The following is a 25,507-nucleotide window of genomic DNA, read 5'->3' on the forward strand; positions in this document are numbered from 1 at the left end:
ACATTTAGTGTATTTTGAATATTTATTGAAAAAATATTTTTGGCCAGACCCAGTGGCTCACATCTGTAATCCCAACACTTTAGGAGGCCAAGGTAGGAGGATCACTTGAGGTGAGGAGTTCGAGACTAGCCTGCACAACATAGTTAGACCGCATCTCTACAAAAAAATTAGAAAATTGGCCATTCATGGTGGTGTGTGCTGGTAGTCCCAGCTACTCAGAAGACTGGGTGAGGTAGGAGGATCACTTGAACCTAGGGGCTTGATGCTGTGGTGAGCAATTTCACTCACCAGTGCACTCCTGCATGGGTAACAGAGCAAGACCTTGTCTCAAAAAGAAAAAGAGAAAATATTTTTGAATATTTTCTTTAACAACATTGTATATGTATTAGATTATTAAAGTAATTGTAGACAGTTATTCAGTGTTAAGTCATCTTAGTGTTTATTGTAGGCAGTTGATGGCTAAACTCAAGGATCCCTGTGACTCGTAGTATTTTCTAGTCTTTTCCTTGTCTAGCTGATTCTTTAGTCAAAGAAATACCTATTTTCCTGATCTAAAATTCTTATTCTGACCTGTTACATAATGTGGTTGTTCTGAAAATGTGAAAGGAATTTAAACAGTAGAAATGCTGAATGTTTGTGGTTTAAGTCTTACTCGGATAGAACATTCAAGAAAGTTGGTATACATATAGAGGGAATAGGAGGAAGTGGGAGTTTTCTTAGTTTTGGGCCATTGCAGCAGTGGCTAACATATATAGAGGTAGTAATGGCTCTGGGGAGAGGATCACCTTCTCAGGATTGCTGTGGTTGTGAAAGAGAGCTAAGAGTCATACATTTTAATAAATCATTTGTGCTTGTTAAAGTTAGAAATAATTTCATACTTTCAGATACAGTACAAAGAGCTTCTATATATCCTTCATCCAGATTTGCCAAATGTTTATTACATTTACCATGTTTTTTTTCTATGTGTGTATACATGCATGTTATTTTTTTTCTGAATAACCTGAGAATAAGTTGCAGACATAATGCCTCTTTATAATATTTCAGGCTTACATATCCTAAAATCAGAGTCATTCTCTTATTACTGTAGTATTATTATCAAAATCAGAACATGTAGTTTTTAACAAATACTTGTTCACTTGGGGACAAAGTATAGGTGGAGTGGAAGTATAAGCTTGCAGAACTAATTTAAGTGCTTATGGGAATTGCAGTCTTTTTAGTGGTTAAGAAATCAGTACAGAAAATTATTCTGATTTAGAATAAGACCAGTGGAATAACAGTAACACAAGGTACACAAACAAGTACTTCAGAAATGTGCCCCCCCAAAAAAAGTCATTTCAACCTAAGGAATCAGAGAAATACTTCAAGTAGACTGTTGCAGAGTCAACCTCAAAAGAGGTGGAAGTGCCAGGCAGAAGGACAGTGGGAGGGAATTCACTTCCTAGAATACATCCCCCATATTCTTCCTGCCCTTGATCATCAAAGTTCTAAGAATGAATATGTTATTACAGTTATTCAGTACTGAAATATCAGGAATACACAAGAGACGACAGGTTCTGTTTCTACCAAAGTTGATACAGTACTTTTTTTCCTTTTAATTAGCAGATTTTAACCTTAACATTATTAGGGTAATAAGAAATAGATTTTCCTTCCTAAGCACTTGTTGTTAGGTTGTTTTTCATTAATATCTTCTTAATTACAAAAGACAAGAAGGAATGGAATTGATTCATTGTAATTACCTAAAGGAATGGAAGGAATGTCTTTAAAAACTTAATTAAGTCACTGTCAATCTAGAGTGTGGGGATTATTATTTTTATATTGTCTAGCATTAATATACTGTATTAAATGTATGCTAGTTATTCTCATATTCACTCTAATTATTCTGAATTAGAAAAGGCTTTACAAGGTACTGTGGTGTGTCATTTTCAGACTGAAGGTAAGAATTAATGAAATAGACACTTAGACTGATAATAAGAGTGTAGCAAATATTTGAAAATCCAGTTACTGAAAATTGCTTTCGAATAGTTGTTTTTTTTTTAGTTTTAATGTTTATAATGCAATATCCTGTCTGTGAAAAATTATAGCATTGTTAGTCTTTATTTCTTAAGCAGGTGTTTTAAGAATTAAATTTATCTAAAAGTTTAAATGTTTTTTAGTTTGGGTTTTTTTGTTTTGTTTTGTTCTTTAAAGTTCACATATATAGCCGCGTGGTGTTTTACAAGATGAATATTTATAACATCATGAATATTTAGTCCTTTGGCTAGCAAGGGGATTTTCGTAATGGAATTTCAGACCCTATTGAATAACTTTTTTTTTTTTTCTTTTTTTTTTGGTGAGCTGTTGCTTCTTGATTTCTGGTAAAAAGTAGGGAGATTTTTAGATCTTCATTTTGGTACATCTAATTTCCTAATTGCTTTCCTTTTTAGAAATGAATGTCTTTTGATAGTACCATACTAAAAAAGACTAATGAATTCTCCTTAGAACTAACAAATTTGCTTATTTGATTTTTGAATTATTCAGCCTGGTATTTGATACCTTTAGATAGTGTATGCAAGACCCATTTTTCTGAAGTTTTCAGTGCTGGCAGCAGGATGCCTATGACGCTGTCATCCTGAGATTATACACTTGCAAACACAAGTGTGTTTTGAGCAGGCCAAAAAATGTCCCACATTCTTCAGTCTTCTCTTTGAAACCCAGTGTCCCAGTATACACATTTTTTGTTTTTAAGTTATCGTAATTTTTAATGACTCTTGCAGAAATTTTTCTGTTCCTTTGTGTCCTGCTCAGTACTGTGTGTGAAGTTCAAGGTTGAGTTTGGTCTGTAATGTTAAAAACATAACATTGAGGGGAGGGGGGAGGGATTGCATTGGGAGTTATACCTGATGTAAATGACGAGTTGATGGGTGCTGACGAGTTGATGGGTGTAGCACACCATCATGGCACAAATATACATATGTAACAAACCTGCACGTTATGCACATGTACCCTAGAACTTAAAGTATAATAATAATAATAATAATAAACATAACATTGAACATTGTTATATGAGCAAGTCTTTATGGACTTTTGATCCTCACAGTATACTGATCTTACATTTCTGACTTTAGTATCCAGTTATAAAAGGTTTGTGCATACAATTGTTCTTTAGAATTCCTCTTACCAAAAGAGGGCGGCACCCCTCAGGCATAGTTAAGTAAACCTTAAACAGCGTATCTCCAAATCTTAATGTAGTCTATTTTTTATTACAGAGCCCAATTCCATTGAACTAAGATACCATAATTACTTAATCAGCTCCTATTTTAGGTTATTTCAGTTCTTCCTCTTTAAAAAAATACATATTTATGTGAAATACTTTATTTTTATATTTACATTAAAATGCAAAGTATATTCTAAATGATTTTCTTAATTTTTAGTTTAGAAGTGAAATTACTGGATCAGAAAACATAATTACAGCTTTCAGAGGATTTGTAAGTGGTTTATCAGTATATATATGTATCACTTTCATAGTAACTGAAGGTTGAATAGTTACATTCTAGTTATAAAATAAACTTAACTTAGGATAAAATTAGTTTATACCTTTTGATGATACAGTCTTGAGACAGAAGGTGGCAACATGGTGTACTGGAAAATCCTAATGCCCTAAAGTGTCCATTGCATGTAACCAGTTGGCTTCCCTCTTATACATCTGAAAGGGTTCTATTTAGGGACTATCCTTGGTAAAATTGAGACAGTAGTCTTTCAGATCTTTTTTGTATCCTCAGTATAGCATTAAAACTATGTGGCCCCTTCTGCAAATCACTTAAAATCTTAAACTCACTTTAGAAAGAAGATATTATAATCTGCCTTCCAGGGTGGTAATACTGCTTTCACGTTTGACTCAGTCCTTATCTAGATAAGTGCTTAACTGCTTTATAGAAGTTAGCCGTTACTACTACTTCATTGCCTAAATGTTCACTTTACTGGGAAACTGTATAATAGGGGGAATAAGAATGCTAGGTTTGAAGTCGCAAATTGCCTGGATTTGGAATTTCAGCTCTGCCATTTAGCTGTGTGGTATTGGGCAAACTACCCTCTTTAGTGTCGGGTTTCTGAAGTATAAAATGAGGTTATCATAGTAATAAAAATTAAATGAGGCTATATTTAAAAGTGATTAACACATTTTCTAACACATTTTAAGCATCAGTAAATGTTTTCAGTAATTATTGTTATGTGAGTGTTATATTAGTTCTTTATTACTACGTAAGAAATCACTTCAAAAACTAGTGGCTTAAAATAACAATACATGTTTATTATCTCCTTGTTTCTGTGAATCAGGAATTTAGGAGCTGCTTAGCTGGGTGGCTGCAGTCAAGCTGTCAGCAGGGGCTGTGATCATCTACATACTATTTTGAACCTAATGGTTATAAATTTTATATTTTGCAGACTATGTCTTCAGCAGTGGTGCAGTTATATGCAGCAGATCGGAACTGTATGTGGTCAAAGAAGTGCAGTGGTGTTGCTTGTCTTGTTAAGGACAATCCACAGAGATCTTATTTTTTAAGAATATTTGACATTAAGGTGAGCTTTGATTTGCTTTCACTTTAAACTAGGTGATTAGGTTTTCTTTTTCTTTTTTTTTTTTTTTTTTTTTGAGACGAAGTCTCGCTTTGTCGCTCAGGCTGGAGTGCAGTGGCACCATCTCGGCTCACTGCAAGCTCCGCCTCCTGGGTTCACACCATTCTCTTGCCTCAACCTCCGAGTAGCTGGGACAACAGGCACACACCACCACACCTGGCTAATTTTTTGTATTTTTAGTAGAGACGGGCTTTCACCGTGTTAGCCAGGATGGTCTCGATCTCCTGACCTTGTGATCCGCCCGCCTCGGCCTCCCAAAGTGCTGAGATTACAGGCGTGAGGCACCGCACCCGGCTAGGTTTTCTATATCAATTACAATTCAGTTTAGATTTGATTATCCTACATGTGATATTTAAATTTGTACATAAACTGATATTAGAAGAGCGAAGCTTGGTTTTTAGATATTGATATATGGAAATCATGACCAAATGGGAACATGTCTGAAGCCAGAATGTGAATAGTTTCCTATTTTATCTTTCTACTGCTACGATGCATTAAGCCTTTTTTTTTTTTTTTTTTTAATTATGCCTATTGGTTCTTGGGCTTTCTCTACACTCTGTATTTTTTTAATGATACTCTTTTATTCTATCTTGTTCATTATAGAATAGCATACATAGTCTATTCAGGGAACAACAAAATAATATTTTAGCTCAGTATGTACTATTATTTAGCCCAGGTTTAAAACATTTCAATATCTATAAAAATCTGTTTGCTACTCATTTTTCCTTATATTGTTTCTCATGATAGAATATATTCAGATTTTCATAGCTTTATGTCCCTCACTCCCAATCATAAATCACATTGCTATAGATTGGATACCCTTTGTTAGATATTCATTTCTTACAGTTGTCATAAAAACATCATTTTGCTAAGATGAAGTCTCCGTTATTTTTTAAAAACCTTTCTGTAAGTAAGCCTCCATGGTTAATATTTATGTGTGACAATAAGTGCAATGAGATTTTAATTACAAAATACTAAAACTACCTCTAAACTATTGGGCACTAATATGACCTGATAGATAACAGTCAAGAGATTTTTACACCCCTGGTCTCAGTTTTATTTGTAAAATCAGATAACCATCTTGGTCAGTTTTGAAGTATTTCACTGAGTTTAAATGAGATCTTAGTTATGGTATTTGGTAAATTGGTGCATCTTTTGTTGTTGTTGTTTTGAGACAGGATCTTGCTCTTGCTCTATCACCAGCCTGGAGTGCACAGCTTACTGCAACCTTGATCTCCTTGGCTCAAGCAATCTTCCCACCTCAGCCTCCTGAGTAGCTGTGACTACAGGCACATGCCACCACACCTGGCTAATTTTTGTATTTTTTTGTAGAGATGGGTTCTGCTGTTTTGCCCAGGCTGGTTTCAAACTCCTGGACTCAAGTGATCCTCCTGCCTCAGGCTCCCAAAGTGCTGGAATTACAGGCCTCAGCCACCAGTCCCGGGCTAAATTAGTGCTTCTTAAAGTCTGCTTCCAAGACAGCTGAGAGATATGACATGCTTCTGTCACTAGCAGTGGCTTACTATGGCAGTGATTCTGGAGGGTGGGGAACACATACATAATTTGAAAGAAACCCCCAAGTGCTTTGACATATTTCTCATAACTGTTGAGAAGCACTATTTAGAAATGGCTTATGCATAGTACTCCACTAAGAAGAAAGGAATTCCATTGCAGTGGTTATCATGGGTGAACAGTGTATTGTACATATTTTTAAATTGTGGTCTGGGTAGAACCTTGCATTTCTGAACAGGGCAATGACTATGTTTCTCTAACCACTTATTTCCAATTGCTGAACGTTCATGATTCTTCACCTTTGGTATTAAGGTTAAACCTATTTTTTATACTATGACAATAGATATGGCAGTCATCATGGCACTCTTATCCATAGTTTAACCTTGATACATTTTAATTATCAGTCTCTTTCTGCATCATGATTAATACTACTTATACCAGTATGTAATTAGAAAGGTACTCTGCAAAAGTTAAGAATTTGAAGATGGTTAATGAGCAGTACAAGGAAGGTATATTTGACCCTCCCACATCTATAAAATTGAGGAAAAGAACATAAAATATTCCTGCAGTGTTTGATAGTACATTGTCTAAATATTGCTGGTAGAACTGTGCTTTGATAATCAGTTCATGTACAAAAGTATCCTATTCCCTCTATGTAACATTGATGACCTAGTAATTATTCTGGTTATGTATTTGACCAAGTAACTGAATTTGGAAATGGTTGGCTAGGGAGATTATATCTTAGCTGAATTAAACTGACTTGATATGTAGGTTTTATGAAAGACACGTTATCCAGTGTTTACAGTTTTAAGAAATTACTGATTAGATTATGTGACACTATTTATGTATTATAAATATGTTGCATGTGTGCATGTAAAAGTTATTTTTAATATAAACAGTTATCTTAATATGAGTCATCTGCTTTGTTTTATTCCTAGAGATTATGTTTTGGTAGTTCTTATTTTAATTTTTGACTTTTTTCTAGGATGGGAAACTATTGTGGGAACAAGAGCTATACAATAACTTTGTATATAATAGTCCTAGAGGATATTTTCATACCTTTGCTGGAGATGTAAGTCATATTTTTCTTTATTACCATCTTTTTTCATTGCTTGCCTTTTCTAATCCAAATTATTTATAGAGCCTTATTGAAAGATCAAATTCAATTTACTGTTTTATTTTTTTGCTGAAGGTGAAATAGTGTCTTATCTGCTAGTAAAATTAACCTTTCATTCTTTAGAAATATACTTCTTTTGCTCATTGTTTTTATGATATAAAGCTGTTATATAAAGCATGATTCTGTTGTTTCTGCTTTATGATGAAAATATTTCAGACTTGTCAAGTTGCTCTTAATTTTGCCAATGAAGAAGAAGCAAAAAAGTTCCGAAAAGCAGTTACAGACCTGTTGGGCCGCCGACAAAGGAAATCTGGTAACCCTTTTTTTAATTACTTAAATTGGACCAGCAAACTAATGCTCATGGGACAAGTGTGGGCCACTTTCTGTTTTTGTAAATAAGAGTTTACTGAAACTTAGCTATATTCATTGGTTTACATGTTGTGTTTGGCTACTTTTTTGCCACAACACAGTTCAATAGTGATGACAGTGATTATGTGGTCCTCAAAGCCTAAACTATTACCTAAAATATTTACTATTTACAAAAAAATTTGGTGGTCTTTACCTTAAAATAATATTTTTCTTGAGAACTGTTTTTTTTAGATTTACTGAAGGACCCATTCCAATAACGTTTTTTGTTGATAAAATGTCATATGTATTGTCTTTTAATTTTGCATTTGTGATAGCATTGTTAAGTTTTAAAAGTATTTTATACTTTGTAAACAAAGACTTTAGGTAAACTTAGAAGCAAATAAGCAGAGTTGCTAACAAGATCTATAAACATTGCCTTGTCTCTCTATTTTGTTCCTAATACTATATACTATAAAACCCATAAGGAACCTGTTTATTGTGTAACACATATAAAACAATTACAGAACAATGCAGGATAGTATAAAGCTTTAAATTAATTGGTATAGAACTATTGTTCGACAACAGTGTACCAGGCCTTTCTCTTGTAAAGTGGAGAAGGGTGACTAGGAAAGGGGAACCTTTCCAAAATCATCTTAAGCAGATCATTTTCAGGAGAATGAACATGTGCTTTCATCCAGTCCTATGGTTCCAAAAACTGTATGCTGATGACTCTCAAAGTTTTGTCTTCAGTACTGACACATCTTCCCTGAGCTTCAGACTCTGTCTACTCAAGTTAAGTGACACAATAGCCTTTAGACTTAACACGTCTGAGCAGAATATTTGATCCATGTCCTGTATCCCGAACCGTAGCCCCACTCAGACCTGTTCCTATTCTTCTACTAATCTTCCTTGTTTCAGCAAAAGGCATTTGTTCCATCTTATCCCTCAGGCTCACCATGGTCCCTCATAAATCCTATCAGAGTCCTATCAGATTGGCTCTGCCTTCAAAAATTTGTCCTGTCTGACTATTTCTTACCATTTCTGCTGCTACCATTCTAATCCAGGCCGCCATGATCTGTCAGTTGGACTGCTACACTAGCTCTCTGACTAGTCTCCCTGCTGCTACTCAATCCTTTTTACTATCACTTTTCTATACAGTAGCCAGAGTAAACGTGTAGATTAGGTTATATCACTTTCTCTATTTAAAATTCTGTAAGAGCTTCCTATCATATACACATATAATCTATAGTCCTTAACCATGACCTACGGAATCCTACGTGATCTAGTCCTGTTCTTTCCTTCTGACTTGTTTCCTTTCACTGTGCCTTTTGCTCACTACAGTCCAGCCTTCATGATGTTCTTTCATGTTGCACCCTCCTTGGAGCCTTTGAATATATTGTTCCCTTCCTTATTTTATTTAGATCTCTGCTTAAATGTCGGGTCTTCTGAAAAATCTTCCTTAATCACACATACATCAATTTAGGAATAAGACAGTTTAGTGAATTAATTTTTTTATGTTGATGTTGTCTTACATATATTTAATAATATTCTTCTAATTTATTTTCTAACAGAGAAAAGACGAGATCCCCCAAATGGTAAGCTTTTTGACAATTATTAATCGTTTAAGATTTTAGATGACAGTTTAATCCTTGTGGAAACGTGTACCATACATTAGTAATATTTAGTATCTATTGCATCTTAATCCTTGTGAAAACATGTACCATACATTAATAAGTAATATTTAGTATCTGTGATCAAATTATACGGTTTATTGTGTTCTTTTTAATTAATGACTGACAGATGAGACTTAGGAAACAATATTCTTCGATATTTTTCTGACATGAAGAAAGAATACATAGTGTGAAGATCACTAATACTTATATCTTAATTCTGGATTCACAGTTGACTGAGTATACAATCTAGCCTTAACATTTTTCCTAGAGGCAGTAAATTTTGTCTAGCATATTTGTTAATTTCCTACTTTAAGATTTATCTTTCATTCTTATTTCAAAGTATTATTTCACACTGGTTATGTGTTACATGAAGCCCCTTTCAGAATGAACACCTACTGTTATGGCGTATTTAGAACTAATTTAGCTGCATATAATGCTCTTTAATTTGATAATGACAACTTGAAGTATTATGAATTCATTTTTTAAAAAATATTAAATACCAGAGAGTAAAAGCAGTAAAAGATAAAGTCCAGGAGTAGAAATTCTTACCCTAGACTTCATAAAGTCCCTGAAATTATGTGCTAAATATGTTCTTTTCTCTGGAGAGAGAGGATCCATGGCTTTCATCTGTTTAAATGAGGTCCCTGACTCTGTGAAGGTAAAGAACCATTCTCCAGGACCCTTTATTATGATAGAGAAAATGGCTGCTTCTTTTTAAAATCACATCTCAAATCCTTTTATCAGAACCTAGAATGATTATTCAAGGAAAACTTACGTAATACAAAGTTCTTAATATCTGACAGCTATTGGTGATTGTTGGGGTTTGTTTCTTTTAAACAGGCATGTTGCTTTTTGATTTTGTCCTTACATTTCTTTTTCTGATACAGAAACATGAACCAAATTTTGCTGTACTAAATTCTGGGTTATTTACCTTATTAATTTTTTAAATGCCTGACTACCTTCAGTAGTGCTTAACAGGTAACAAATATTGTATAGTTTCGCTTTCTCTTTTGAATAGAAACATTAATACTTTTTAGGGCTGTTACAGGGATTGAAATAATCAAAGCTTAGCATAGTGCTTAATAAATACTAGTTATTCTGATGAAGATGATGACAACTATAATAATAGCAACTAGTATTTAATGATCTTTTACTATCTGCCAGGCACTGTTCAGCAACCTTCTGAAGTAGCTCCTGTTATCTCTTTTATAGATAAGGAAACTGAGGCACAGATAGGTAACTTGCTCAAGATCTCATAACTAGTAAGTAGTGAAGCAAGATTCAGCATCAGATGATTTGACTCTAGAGCCTGGCCCCTTAACCACTATGTTATGTCCAAACGATTTTGAAGGCAAAACTGAGACACAGGGTAAATATCATGTCTCAGAATATATAAGCTAGTACTTGGCAGAGGCAAAAGAAACAGAAGCAGCTGAGTTACAAGTTGCTCATCTGTGAACTTTCAAGGTAGTATTGGAAATTTTCCTTGATATAAGTCTAGTATTTCAACCTTTCTGAATTTGTTACATTATTTTGAGTTTGGAGAGTATATACAGTATTGAGTACCAATGGGAGAAGACTTTCTAGTGGTGCCATGGAAACACTTTGGGGAAAGTAACCCCAGATTTTAAAGTGTAGATGCTGTAGAAACAATATAATTAAAGTTGTAAATACATATATCCATGTTGGATCAGTTCCAGGATCCCCCCATGGATAGGAAACTTCACTGATACTCAAGTCTGTGATACAAAATGACATAGTATTTGCACATAACCACAGATTCTCCTATATGCTTTAAATCCTCCTTAGAGTACTCATAAAACCTAATACAATGTAAATGCTAGGTACATTTGATCTTAGCCAAAAGGCTGAGAAGCAGTGCTGGGTAAATAGTTGTTATACTGTATTGTCTAGGAAATAATAGCGAGAATAGTCTGTACATGCTCGGAACAGATGGACCCATCCATTTTTATTTTTAATCCACAGTTGGTCGAATCCATGGATGTGGAATGCATGGACATGGAACTGTGAATATGGAGGGGTGAATATTTATAAAATGAATTTCTGAAGAGGCACCTAGTTTCCATGAATAGATAGAATTTGAAAACTCTTTATGTAACAGTGGTGTTTCATAATTTTATTATCCCTACTAAGAGACCCACTTAGAATTAAATGTAGTTTCTTTCTCTGAGTTGGCTGTTGGTTTTTAATCTTTAGTTTTAATCATTTGGCTCAGTGGTTTCAGACTTCTTTTATCAAATAAGTGGAGGGGTTTTTTTTTAATAGTGTTGTTAAAGGGCAAAATTATACAGCATGTGTTGCCCATACTTGTATACTTATAAAATATACATATAATATGGAATTAATATATTAATACACAATAAAAAATGAAATAAATAATTATCAATACAAATTGTAATATTTTAAAACTGCTTTGCTTTCAACTACCTTGCTTTCACCTCTAAGTGGAGACCACTGTTTGGGAGGCAGCATTATTACTTGACTGTATTTGGTGCACCACCACTAGGTGGCAGTGGGCCCCTGTACCATGTCCTCCAGTAGCCATGCAGGTGCTTTGTCTCAGATCCTTACTTAGATTAGATTATCAGTTTACCACACCTTTTCAAATTTTAATTATTAAAAAGATACTTTCTGTGGAATTTACATACATTCCTAAAATGCAATTCAGTATCTTCCTCACTCCTAATTTCTTTATTGGTCAATTTCACATTTTAGCATATATGCTTTCCAATGATTTGTTCCCAGCTTCGTGACTGCTTGACATCAGAGGCCTCTAGGCCACCTGTTTTTCGGCTGTTTTATACCTTGATGAGGCTTCTTTGCTTTTTATGTAATTAATGGGAAACTTGAGTTCTTTTAGATTTAAAATTAGACATGTCTGTTCACAAGAACATTTAAAAACATTTTCCTGCAACAGTTGTCCTTAATCAGGAGATAATTTGTCATTTGTTTTTTGAAAAAAGAAGGAAAACAGCCCCCCTTCATTATATGTTTACATAGTAGTTCTTAGGATGAGTGTAATTTCATAAATGGAATAAACTTTACTAGAAATGACTTGAGTACATATTTCTGTTACTAAATCTTTCATATACTTTACATTATTTTAAAAATGACTCTATACCTTAAACAGGTATTCACTTTTTTTAGTGTGTCACTTGAAACAGGTATTTAATTTGGCTTTAGAATACCATTTTAAACTTATTTCCTAACATCTTCAAACCCTAAAGTAGTAAATAACCATTGTCAACAGAAATAACCAAGTACCTAACCTCTTGAATGTGTAGAATTCCATTTTTTTCTAAATTCTGTGAGTTGTTAGTACATATTTATTGAATAATGAATTGTTGGACTGTAGACCAAGAAAACTGATAAATTGGTAAACAAAGAGTGTATTATGGCATTTGTAAAATTAACAATGTCATCCACCTTGTAGTTCGACTTTTGTGTAAGAGGTAGAATAGTTGGCCAGGCACGATGGCTCACACATGTAATCCCAACACTTGGGGAGGCCGAGGCAGGTGGATCACAAGGTCAGGAGATCAAGACCATCCTAGCTAATACGATGAAACCCCATCTCTACTAAAAATACAAAACATTAGCCAGGCTTGGTGGCATGCACCTGTAGTCCCAGCTATCCGGAAAGCTGAGGCAGGAGAATCGCTTGAACCCAGGAGGTGGAGGTTGCAGTGAGCTGAGATGGCGCCATTGCACTCCAGCCTGGGTGAGAGAGCGAGACTCCATCTCAAAAATAAAAGAGGTAAAATAGTTAATTGGAAGGGTAGTGGACTAGGAACCAAGATACCAGAGTACATGTTTGCTTCTGTCACTAATTGTGTGACTTTATAAAGATCCCCTGACTCTTACTGTCCTTCATTTTCATTAATAAAATGAAAGGTGATTTTGAAAAGAAACTCTTAATTTCCCATCTAATACTAATTTTCTATATATCTCCATTATATGGATTTTTCTTTATAGGCTTACTTAAAATAATGTTTTAACTACTACTAACGAAATTCATTTATAGTGACTTAAAGAGATAATGTTGATGCATAATAATATATCCATACCTGATTTTTGGGTAGAGGAAGAGGGAAAACACACAGTCTGATTACAGTATGAGTTAAACATTGTTATTCGTTTCACATATCACTTATATTTTGTTCCTATCTTCATTCTTGAATCTTCGTCAGAGACAGCTGAATTACTTTCTCTAGTGAGTTATAAATCAAGGTTATAAGAAACTGATTTTCCAAAAATGTACTAGCTTGGATAATTTAAATCATTAAACTTAACTTTATCCAACTCTGTTTCCATTGCTAATCATCTATAGTATAATAGATGGCTTTTACATAAGCTAAAGTGGCAGAAAATATTTTTGTTGTTTTCTGTTTTTATATTTTACTGGTGAGTCTGATTGTAGTTGCTGTTTGAATACTTAGTTCAGGAAAAGTCATATGAATAAAGAGAGTGCCTAAATCTTTTTTTTTTTTTTTTTTTTTTTGAGACAGAGTCTTGCTCTGTCACCCAGGCTGGAGTCAGTGGCGCAATCTCAGCCTCCCAGGTTCAAGTGATTCTCCTGCCTCAGCCTCCTGAATAGATGGGATTATAGGCGCGTACCATCACGCCCAGCTAATTTTTGTATTTTATTAGAGACGGGGTTTCACCGTATTGGCCAGGCTGGTCTGGAACTCCTGACCTCGTGATCCGCCTGCCTTGGCCTCCCATTGTTTACAGGCGTGAGCCACTGTGCCTGGCCAGGGAGTACCTAATTCTGATACTCCTAATTTTGTCTTAATTCTTAAATTTTATTAAGATATAAAGATAAGAAGCTAAAAGTAATTTGTAGCATCCTTATTGTGGATGGTGTTGCTGATACTGACTGGTAAAGATAAGCGAGAGGGCAGAAAGGGAAGAATGAGAAGTGAAAGCAGACCACCAGGTAAGTCTGTGAAGGTCTGAGTGTAATCCCAATTCAACCCTCTAGCCCCCACATTCTGGGTATTCTCAGTAAGTCCTTATTTTGTACAACTGTGTAAATGCCAAAATCTGATGCCTGAGCAAATTTGAAAATTCATATCCTATATTCCTAATAAGCCTTTCAGGTCATTCTGTACTGCTTAAGTCACCTTTACTTACTGATCTAGTTATTTTTCAGATTATTCCTGGGCACTGAAAAAGCTTTTAATGGTTTTATGCATACTATTCACTAGCTCTCATTTTTTCCAAAAATTATTTCTTATCAATATCAGCAACTTCCTATGGAATTTTTGAATAAAATTGTAACTAAAACTTTAGGATTATTAACATACTATATATAAATAGGATTTGAATATTAAGGGAAAATAGTTGAATTTTGGTGATATTAAAAATATACCTTTCTAGACTATTTACTTTTTTGATAAGGTGACATGGCTTTCATAAATTTGTTTTAGCTTTGTTTTATCTTTAATAGTAGAGTTGGGAGAAAATAGGGTATATACAATTTACCCATGTAAATAAACTTCTTTTTTTTTTTTTTTCCAGATAATTTTAGTAAGTAGGATACATTGGTGGTTTGGGGCATAATTAAAGAATTACAGTCAAATTGGATTTTAAGAATCACCTAATATACATTATCCTTGAGATTTCTATTTGCCATTTATTGATTATGTTGGGGATCCTCAAGACTATCCTCAGAGGTGGCGATTCACCAGAAGGATTTACAGGACTCAATATATAAATGTACTCATGGCAAACATTTATTACAGTGAAAACACATATAAAACAAAATCCGCAAAGGAAAAGATACGTGGGATGAAGTTCATAAAAAAAACCACACACAAGTTTCCAAGAGTTCTCCCAGTGGAGTCACAAAGGTTGCACCTAATTCCTCCAATAATGAATTGTGACAACATGTGAAATGTTGTCTAAAGGAAAAGCTTGAGACTTGGTGCTCAGGGTTTTTGTTGGGGGCTGGTTACATAGGTCTCCCCTGCCTTGCACTTACCAAGATTCCAGACTCCCAGAAGGAAAGTAGATGTTCAACATAAACTGCAATGTTAGCACAAACAATTTAGACACAAAAAGCCCACCTTATCAGGGAATAGTGGAAACCCTCTTGAAATCCAACTTCCCAAATGGTCAACTGAGGGCCAACCTTGCAAGTGGTCCTTTCTAAGAAGAGCAGTCTCAAGTGTGCTGTGTTAAATTATTTTCTACACAACGATGATAGTATTTCATATGTTTTGGAAGTGGTCGTTAATGTAGTCACCTCAGAGGAACTTGGCCTCATAGGAGGATTTGTCAGAGAAACATATAAAAATAGGATTTCTAAGGAACATGCATTGCCCTTTAGTTGAATTTTTAAGAAATTTTTCAGTTGAATGCTTCACATTCAAACTTTCATACTTTTAAGATCAAGAATTTTATTTTGAATTGTAAGACAAGTTTTGTGCTACATTTAGTACCATTTCTGAAGATACTGTTAATAATATGGAAAGATGCCTTTGATATTTTTACTGTTGATTCTTGCACAAGATGAGTGCTTTAAGAATTTTTGCATTTTAAGTTTTTGAATTCTATACTTCTGATAGTGAAGGTGTATGCGTACTGGTGGGGAAAAGATCATTTGACTTAAGTATGTCAGTTTTGGAACAAATGGTAGTAATAATTTTAAGTATCCTTTTTCCTCTTGACTAACAGAGTTGAAACAAAGAGTTAAGCCTATATTTCTTTGTTAAATTTAAAACAAAATAGACACTTACTTTACTTTCTTTATCCCTGTTATAAGATACGTTTCACTTTACCATTGAGCAATGTGTTGGGTATGAGGCTATCATAATCAAAATTTAAGAGATAAGACTAATTATATTTAAATTCTAGCTGGAAGTTCATATTCTTTATGAAATTTAATGGTATAAAAATGTAAGTTTGCTTTGAAATAGTGCATCTACACTAATGTCTTTAAGAACTTACAGATTTTAGAAATTTAGGCAGCACTTTATGGAAAAATATAGAAGTTTAAAATATAAATAATTTATAATGAAGTGATCCTATTTCAGAAAAAAAATTTAAATTGTAAATTATGATTTTATATCATTGTTAAATTATATCCTTTCTACATAATTTGGTTTTATTTGCAGGTCCTAATCTACCCATGGCTACAGTCGACATAAAAAATCCAGAAATCACAACAAATAGATTTTATGGTCCACAAGTCAACAACATCTCCCATACCAAAGAAAAGAAAAAAGGAAAAGCTAAAAAGAAGAGATTAACCAAGGCAGATATAGGAACACCAAGCAATTTCCAGTAAGACAGTTCTTTTGTTGTTTTAATCTTCACTTTTGATTTATTCATTGCTGTTCTTGATTTTTAACTTGTTAGAAAATTTTCTTTTCTTTTTGGGAGGGTGTGTACATTCATCACTTGGATACTGTTTTAACTATGCACTTTGTTGGAGTTTTTTTTTTTTTTTTTTTTTTTTTTTTTAAGGCAGCTGCTCAATAGATGTTCTTGGAATCTTACAGTTTATTTACTTTTTCAACTATGAGAAAAGAATAAGATAAAGTTGCTTCTTCAACTAATTATTGAACATAAAAACGATTTCTCACTTTGCTCTAAAAATAGCATTTAGGAGTTGTGTACGGATACTCCCTAGGGCCAGTAAAAACATTTGGTATTTATATAACATATTTCAAACATTTTCATATGCGTTATTTTATTAGCTCATTATGAAACCCTATCCGGTCATATATATAATGCTTGGACTCTTATGCTAATTTGACAGTTAAGTAAATAGATGCTGAGAGAGATTGTACAAAGATTTTAAGTTTCAGTTAGTAGCAGAGTCAGGGCTAGAATCCTGTTCTTCTGACTCTTTGTACATAGTTTTTATCATAATATGGTTATGTCTGTGAGAACTATTAGTTCAGGCCAAAAATTCAAAGCCAAATGTTGATTGGATTTCATATATATTGTGTTTATAATGCCCTTTATGCATTTTGTCTTTTCTGGTTTTTTTTCTATTTTCTACTTTAGGCACATTGGACATGTTGGTTGGGATCCAAATACAGGCTTTGATGTAAGTATGTTTTCAAATCATGTACATTATAGCTCTGTGGAAATGTATTGGCCTATTTTAGATTTTTTAAAATTCATTTTTGTGGTGTCTAGTATCTGTTTGAATGTGCTTGTGTTTTATGTACGTATGCGACTAAGGTTTAAAACCATATTATTGTTCCGTCATTCATGACTAAGTTGCTAAAGACTTAGACCAAGGTTTGTGTACCTTGGCTTTATACACTGTGTAAATAAAATCCTTGTGCTTTGAAAGCCAAGAGAAGAAAATCATTTCTGCCAAGTGATAATTTCAGGGGAATGTATACCAAATTACTAAAAAGTAGTATCTGAATATTCAGTTGTTGAATTCTCTAGATCTTTTCATTCTCCTGTTCTTTTTGGCAGTTTTGCCATTGTTTTGTAGCACTGTGAAATTGCTGGCAAAAATTAATCAGCGTTTGGATATGTTATTTTAAAGAGGTATTATTTATGATTGGAGTAAAGAATCTTTTTGGTTATTTTTGTGATAGCTGCAATGTTAACTCTACAAACATACTGAGCACCTCTTTGTGCTGGGCATTATGCTTGGGATTACAGGAAGATCCTTGCTCTCAGATTTTCAAATTAATTTACTTTTTTTGTCTGTGTATTCCTGGTTTTACATACATACTTAGGACAAGGTAGATCACATGAGCATTGGAGATGTCTGAATCATGAATAGGCTAATAGAAATCTAGATGAGATGCCCTCTTTTTGAAGGCAGGGAACAAAAAAGAAGAAGAAGAAAATAGGAAATCTATCTGTTCAGTTTTTTTTAAGTAAAATCGTTTAGTTAGCATGTAAGTAATATAAGCATGTTAAAAGTTTAAAAAGGCAAAATAATTTCAGAAGGACACAGATGAGCCTTAAAATTAATGTTTTTTTTTTTTTTTAATTGGGATATATTTTTATAGTTAGCAGTTACTTTGTTTTGTAGCTGAATAATTTGGATCCAGAATTGAAGAATCTTTTTGATATGTGTGGAATCTCAGAGGCACAGCTTAAAGACAGAGAAACATCAAAAGTTATATATGACTTTATTGAAAAAACAGGAGGTGTTGAAGCTGTTAAAAATGAACTGCGAAGGCAAGGTAACTTTTATCTCTATTGAGCGTTCTGTTTTGTTTTAATCTTTTGAGGTCAGTTTCATGGAAAACAGGTACATTCATACATGTGAACTCTCCCTTGAGCAGAGTGTTGAAGTTTCTGGACAACAAATGTGGCCCATCATACTACGTCTTAACATTATTTTATTATAACTAAAAACTTTACAAGATTTTGTTTATTAAGTCTTTATTCATAAAAATCCATACAAAATCTTCCAGCTATTCTATTTTAAAGTAAAAACTTATAGTTGCCTAAATGTTTTACTTAAGGAGTCCTATAAATCGCCAGATTTTATTGTAATTCAGAAGTAGTAATTTAAATATAATCACTTTCTAATTAGTAATATATATTTTCAGAATATAAATAATGTAAACTTTCTATTAATTTTGAAATACAAATCCTTTTTCTTGGATAAAGTATAAAATTTTCTTTTGTACCTGAGAGCACAATTTATAACCTTTTAAGATTTGATATTTCTTTTAAAGGACCTTGTATTTTAGTTTTGTCTTAATAATTAGCACAGTAAAATGCAGATAAAATACTCTAAATTTTCCAATGTAACAGTCATCTCTTTGCTACCTTGTTCATTTAGGACTGCTTTCTTTCCTTCTTCCTAGCTTTTGCATACTCATAATAGTGTAGTCAAGCAAAAACTCCAGTTAAAACATTCTTCTGAAGAACTTAACAGTCATTTTAGATTAGGCATTCGGTTTACTTGTGTCTTTTTCACTGCCAGTGTTCATTTCAACTTTGATTGATTGATTGATTGATTCATATAGGTCATAAACATTATGCCAGTACTGGTCTCAGTATATTTAGATGTAAAGGAGTCTCATGCCTCAGCCACCCAGGTAGCTGGGATTACAGGCATGCACCACTACACCCTGCTAATTTTTATAGTTTTATAGAAACGGGGTTTTTCCATGTCAGCCAGGTTGGTCTCAAACTCTTGGCCTCAAGTGATCCTCCCGCTTTGCTCTCCCAAAGTGCTAGGATTACAGGCATGAGCCACCATGCTCAGCCATGTTATATCTTTCATTTTTACTGATGTAGAATAAGAATGCTAATATCCTGACTGCTAGAATAATAGTAATTTTTGTTAATAACTTCAATTTTGCAGTATATAGAAATTCTCAGTTAATTTGTTAATAACCCGTTAGTTTATGTCTCTGGAATAAGTAATTGAACATTTCAGCGAAGCAACCAGCCTCCCATAATGCCATTACTAGAATTGTAGACTATTTTTAGAGATACAGACATTATACTATGAAAGTACAAATGTAAATTAGATGACAAAGGCTTACATTTTGAAAGGAAAGCATTATATTTGGGCTTTAGCGCAGATTAATGTGAATGAATTCTGTTAAGCTATACTACACTGTAATTCTGAATGTGAATTGATTTTATTTAAAAAAAAATAAGTGTACTTGATTCTTTTTTAAAGAGGGAAGGTATTCATTTATTTTTATTAAAATGTAAAATAATGCTAATTAACAAAATGTTTAATTTCATTGGTATATTTTGTTATTATTTTGTAAAGTAGAAATTTATTCCCCTTACTTTCGGAACTGTACTAATTCCTAAAAAGTGAACTATTCTGTTTTAGCTCATATTTTTTTAAGAAGCAATAAGAAAGTGATCTTTAGGCTGACAATTCTCAAAAAAATTTGTGAGATATCATCTGTGCTCAGGTATCTTTGTGAAATAAAATGCAAAGATGAGGCCCTTTTTTGATATTTGATTTTTATACATGTTAAAATGAATTACTTTTCAATATGATGTTTATGAAAAGAAAAAAGCATGCCTTCTGTTTTTCTGTTTGCGTTTCAGCACCACCACCTCCACCACCATCAAGGGGAGGGCCACCTCCTCCTCCTCCCCCTCCACACAACTCAGGTCCTCCTCCTCCTCCTGCCAGGGGAAGAGGCGCTCCTCCCCCACCACCTTCAAGAGCTCCCACAGCTGCACCTCCACCACCGCCTCCTTCCAGGCCAAGTGTAGCAGTCCCTCCACCACCGCCAAATAGGATGTATCCTCCTCCACCTCCAGCCCTTCCCTCCTCAGCACCTTCAGGGCCTCCACCACCACCTCCATCTGTGTTGGGGGTAGGGCCAGTGGCACCACCCCCACCGCCTCCACCTCCGCCTCCACCTGGGCCACCGCCCCCCACTGGCCTGCCTTCTAACGGGGACCATCAGGTTCCAACTACTGCAGGAAACAAAGCAGCTCTTTTAGATCAAATTAGAGAGGGTGCTCAGCTAAAAAAAGTGGAGCAGAACAGTCGGCCAGTGTCCTGCTCTGGACGAGATGCACTGTTAGACCAGATACGACAGGGTATCCAACTAAAGTCTGTAAGTAAGCTTTTTTTTTTCATTTTAGATCCTCTATCATGATGAAATTTTAAAGTAATTTATTGAAAGACATTTTTGAAAAGTGTATTCGTTCTTTTTTTTCTCTTGCTAATTCATTCTTAACCCTATAAATTTAAAAATACTTTTACATGCAATGACATGCACAAGTTTTAATTCAGCTTTGATACATCTCTATAGCCATGTAACCCCTATCTCTATATGCAAATGTAGGGCATTTCTGTCACCCCGAAGGTTTTGCATACCTCTTCCCAGTTAATTTTTCCATAAACAATCACTGATCTAATCACCGTAGATTAGTTTTACCTGTTCTAGAACTTCATATGAATGGAATTTTACAGTATGTTTGCAATTCCTTGTTCTAGACTTTACTTTCAAATAAAAGACACTTTAAAGAAAAATCCTTATTAAGCTATGAGAATTAAAAATAGCCCTACTTGAAACCAATTTCCTTAGGAAATCTAAACCAGTAGCTTTATGAAAATTAAATCATGTTCCAGAGTTTTCATGTTCTAGAATTTAGATTAGTAGAGAATCAGACTCAAAAAAATTGAAAGAGTTGTAATAGAATTTCTGACAGTGATGGCAAATAAATTTAGGATTATCTGATTTGAATGAGGTAATCATTTAATCTTACAGGTCATTTAATCTTAGAATTAAGCAAACATTTTTCCGTAAAGGATCAGGTAGTAAAATTTTAGGCTTATATAGGCAATATGGCCTCTTGTCGTGACCACTCAGCTCTGCTGTTTTACCACAGAAGCACCACAGACAATACATAAATGAATGGTCATGCTTGTGTTCTGTAAAACTGTATTTGGACACTGAAATTTGAATTTTATATAACTTTCACATATCAAAAATACTCTTATTTTCTATCAGCCATTTAAAAATGTAAAAATCAAGTTTAGTTTTTAGATAGTTTTAAAAAAAAAATACAAGAACAGACTGGATTTGGCCCATGGGCTGTAGTTTGCTTACTCCTATCCTTGAGCCTGACCTGTCTACATTTACATACGTCTTTTGGAGCCTTTTATAACACGTTCTCCAGGACTTCAGGCAGGTCATGGATGATAGGTTTTTTTTCTGTGAAGTAAACGGAGACGACAGAGGATGTTTTAATTGAAAATTATTTCCCAGTATAGGAATCAAAGTAGCTTTCTAGATCTCAGAAACTTTGTCTAAAGGAGAGTAATAGATAGGAAGCACAACTAATTGAATGAAAATGTGTAAACATTAGCATAGATTTAAGAAGACTCTGATCTTTAAAATATATCTAACTCTTTTCTTTATATGTATTCAGGATGACACTTAAACCTATGAGCAATCATCTCTATTCTCTTTCCCCGTTTAGATCAGACTAAAGATCTGTCAGAAGCAGTTGAAGAACTTTAAAGAGTGGTTAGTGGGGAGAATTAATGTCAAAATGACCACAGCCCAGCTTTTGCCTTGGAATCTCTGCTAGTTCCTGTGTCACTCTCATTCCCATAACTCCCACTCCTAACCTACCTTTTTGTTTTCCCTTTTCTGTTTCCTTTTCACAAACCAACTTTTGTTTCTTTCTCTCATAAGGTGATTTTAAATTTTTAATGAATAAAGTTGTATCCTCATTTATTTTAAAAAGTTAGAGTTAAATTTTCTATTTACTTTCTCCATAACTTTCTCCCATCCCAACGCTCCCTTTCTTTCCAAAAAGAAAAACCCGTTAATTGATGTGTAAGTACCTTTTAGAAAGAAAAATATTTTCTATTCTAAGTGTTGAATGGGGGCCATTTTTATCCTAAATAATCACTTTCCTTTTGATTGCATTTATTGCAATCATAGAGTGCATAGTCAGTGAACTATTGGCATGTTATACATGTAATCTGAGTTTGTTATTTTTTTAAAAAAGACCATTTTGTGGTTGAAATTTGTATGGCTGTGTTTCTTTAAATTTTTTGAGTAAATCACCAGTTTATTCTGTGATGAATATGATTAACATAAAACCATGGATTTACTTTACAGAGCTAGTAGGAAGTATTCAGTACTCACATATATTTTGAATTCCATGGTTTCAGTACCTCAAATAGTACCTTGTTCAAGTAAGCACTTCAAAAAATGTGTTTGATGACAGTGTGCTCACTTCTGCCTTGTGCTCTCTACTTTACATTATCACATTGCTTAAAGGTAGTCTAAATGTCCCTACTGCTGTTGTACCTCTGAGAGCCTTGTACAGAAATACAAAGCTCTGAAACTCTGTGTTATCTTTTTTCATTTGTGGTACTTCTATACTGGAAATAATTAATACATAATGTTTAAAGCCAAAATACTAAGGAATGAATCTGTATCTTAGGGGGAAGCGCTGTGAATTTTTTTTTAAAAAGGTGTTTACTCCAGGAAGAAAAAGCAGCATTAGAGGAAGAATTATACAGATCAAAAATGGGAAGTTTGTCTTAATAAAATAATTGTCTTTGGGAAATGATTAAGAATTTCAAAAATACATATTTTATATATATATATGTATTAAAACATAAGTAATATTTAGTACTGTGCTGTTTCATCTTTAGTGATAATTTTTTTTTTTTTTCCCTGAATGCACTTTGGCACAGATGGAAGTACTTCAGTTAGGGATTGTTACTTGCCTAGTGAGGCAGGTACATTTTGAAAGTTGTTCAACTCATCTCCTTAAAAAGAAATTATATACTATGAGAAAAGAGGTTCATTTTGAAGGTATAAATATAACATAAAGGTGTAAAGCTGAATTTTTGTAGGCAAACATAAGTTTCTACAGTTGTTTTTCAATATCTTCAGTGTGCTTCCCACGTAACAACTTGAGTCTAAATATTACCCTCTGTTTATAACTTGAAGTCCCTTGATAATAGCTTTAAAGTTGATCGTCTAAGTCTGTGTGTGCTGGAATAAACAGAAGTAACCCAGCAAGTATTATTCAGGAGAGGGTTTGTTATCTGAATATAAACATAGATTTAGAAATGTATTGTTGGCTTATACATTAAGATGGAAAGGAAATATTTTTGAATAATATCTTTAAGGCAGCAGCTTGTTTCTTGTTAATTTAATTAATCTTGTCCTGGACTTGCCAGTTTAATATCTTTTTTGTCTTTTACGATAATAAGTCATTCTAAGAAAGTAGGACTTTCTGGAGACAAAGATTCTTTGCTAAAGATTTATTACTGAGTTTTGCTAACTTTCTTTTCCAAGGTGTCTGATGGCCAAGAGTCTACACCACCAACACCTGCACCCACTTCAGGAATTGTGGGTGCATTAATGGAAGTGATGCAGAAAAGGAGCAAAGCCATTCATTCTTCAGGTAGAGAGAGAGAGTGAGACAGAGAGTGTGTGTGTTTAATAAATTTGAATGACATTCTGTTATTTTTATTTTATGACTGTCTTTGCTAGCTTTCTCTCTGCTAATTGAGTAACTACTGATATGGGCTCTAGGGTGTATTTTAAAAAGTTGTTGCCTCTGTGGCTAGTCTGAGACTTAACAAATGCAACACCACCACAGCCATAGCCATAAATTGAAAGAACAGCTTTGGGAATATTGACCGTTTTGTTTCCTATATCAGGAAATGCTGATAGACTTCCTAGCAAACAACCTCTAAACAAAGCTTGAGATTTTTAGATCTTATTACTGTGACATAAAAGATTCAGGGCCGGGTGCAGTGACTCATGCCTGTAATCCCAGCAGTTTGGGAGGCCGAGACGGGTGGATCACCTGAGGTTGGGAGTTCGAGACCAGCCCAGCCAACATGGAGAAATTCGGTCTCTACTAAAAATACAAAAAAGTTAGCCGACGTGGTGGCACATGCCTGTAATTCCAGCTACTCGGGAGCCTGAGGCAGGAGAATCACTTGAACCCGGGAGGTGGAGGTCACGATGAGCCAGGATCGCACCATTGCACTCCAGCCTGGGCAACAAGAGCAAAACTTCGTCTCAAAAAAATAAAATTAATTAAATAATAATAAAAATAATAATAATAAATCAGGCTATTTACCTCATCTGTGAGGATTAGGACTAAGAATTTTAAGTAATTTTTAGTTTCTAGAGTTTGCTAAAGAATACTGACCTTTTTTAAACCTTTATCATTTTCTAAAAGGTTGATTTGAATAAACCAGTACCTATTCTGAGGTTATTGTTAAACATATACATACCACCATATAAATGAATATTGCTTTAAAGAAAGGACAAGAATATGAGTTTTGCTGATTGGAGTGGTTAAGGTTTGCTAAGTAGCTTCTCTAACATAATGTGCTAGAATCAGATCTTTCTTCTTACTAGATTTATTTAATCTCTGAGCCTCAGTTTCTTGTTTGTTACATTCAGAGAATTCACAAAGCATATAGATGTGAGAATTAAATAGTATATCACTAATCAGCAGATTGCCTAGCACATGGTAGGTGCTCAATAAATGTTATCTTCCTTTTGTTTCTCTGTAAGGATGTGCATGTCTTAAGATCCTTGAGCAATGTTTGTTTTCCTTAAATAGGCGTATTTGTTCCATTACAGAGATAGAGATAAATATTTATTGTGGAATAGTAATAAAATTTTGACAAAACAACAGAAGTCCCTTCCTTCATCGACATGCATTAGGTCTAATGAGAGAGAGAGAGACAAGCAGTAAACAAAGCAAACTAGAAAAATGTATAGTATGTTAAATGGTGACATGAACT

General features: G+C 34.0%; 1 protein-coding gene across 1 annotated transcript in view; it reads left to right on the forward strand.

The window, feature by feature from the left end:
- Positions 1-25,507, forward strand: part of WASL (Wiskott-Aldrich syndrome-like) — a 66,440-nt gene that overhangs the window by 35,279 nt on the left and 5,654 nt on the right. The window contains exons 2-10 of the mRNA XM_011995945.1: positions 4,420-4,554; positions 7,109-7,195; positions 7,457-7,553; positions 9,160-9,183; positions 16,404-16,572; positions 17,302-17,344; positions 18,299-18,452; positions 20,299-20,819; positions 24,036-24,144. Coding sequence (XP_011851335.1) covers positions 4,420-4,554; positions 7,109-7,195; positions 7,457-7,553; positions 9,160-9,183; positions 16,404-16,572; positions 17,302-17,344; positions 18,299-18,452; positions 20,299-20,819; positions 24,036-24,144 — 1,339 coding nt within the window. The remainder of the gene's footprint in view (positions 1-4,419; positions 4,555-7,108; positions 7,196-7,456; positions 7,554-9,159; positions 9,184-16,403; positions 16,573-17,301; positions 17,345-18,298; positions 18,453-20,298; positions 20,820-24,035; positions 24,145-25,507) is intronic.

This window comes from Mandrillus leucophaeus, unplaced genomic scaffold, assembly GCF_000951045.1.
Source record: "Mandrillus leucophaeus isolate KB7577 unplaced genomic scaffold, Mleu.le_1.0 Scaffold5, whole genome shotgun sequence".
NCBI classification, from domain to species: Eukaryota; Metazoa; Chordata; class Mammalia; order Primates; family Cercopithecidae; genus Mandrillus; species Mandrillus leucophaeus.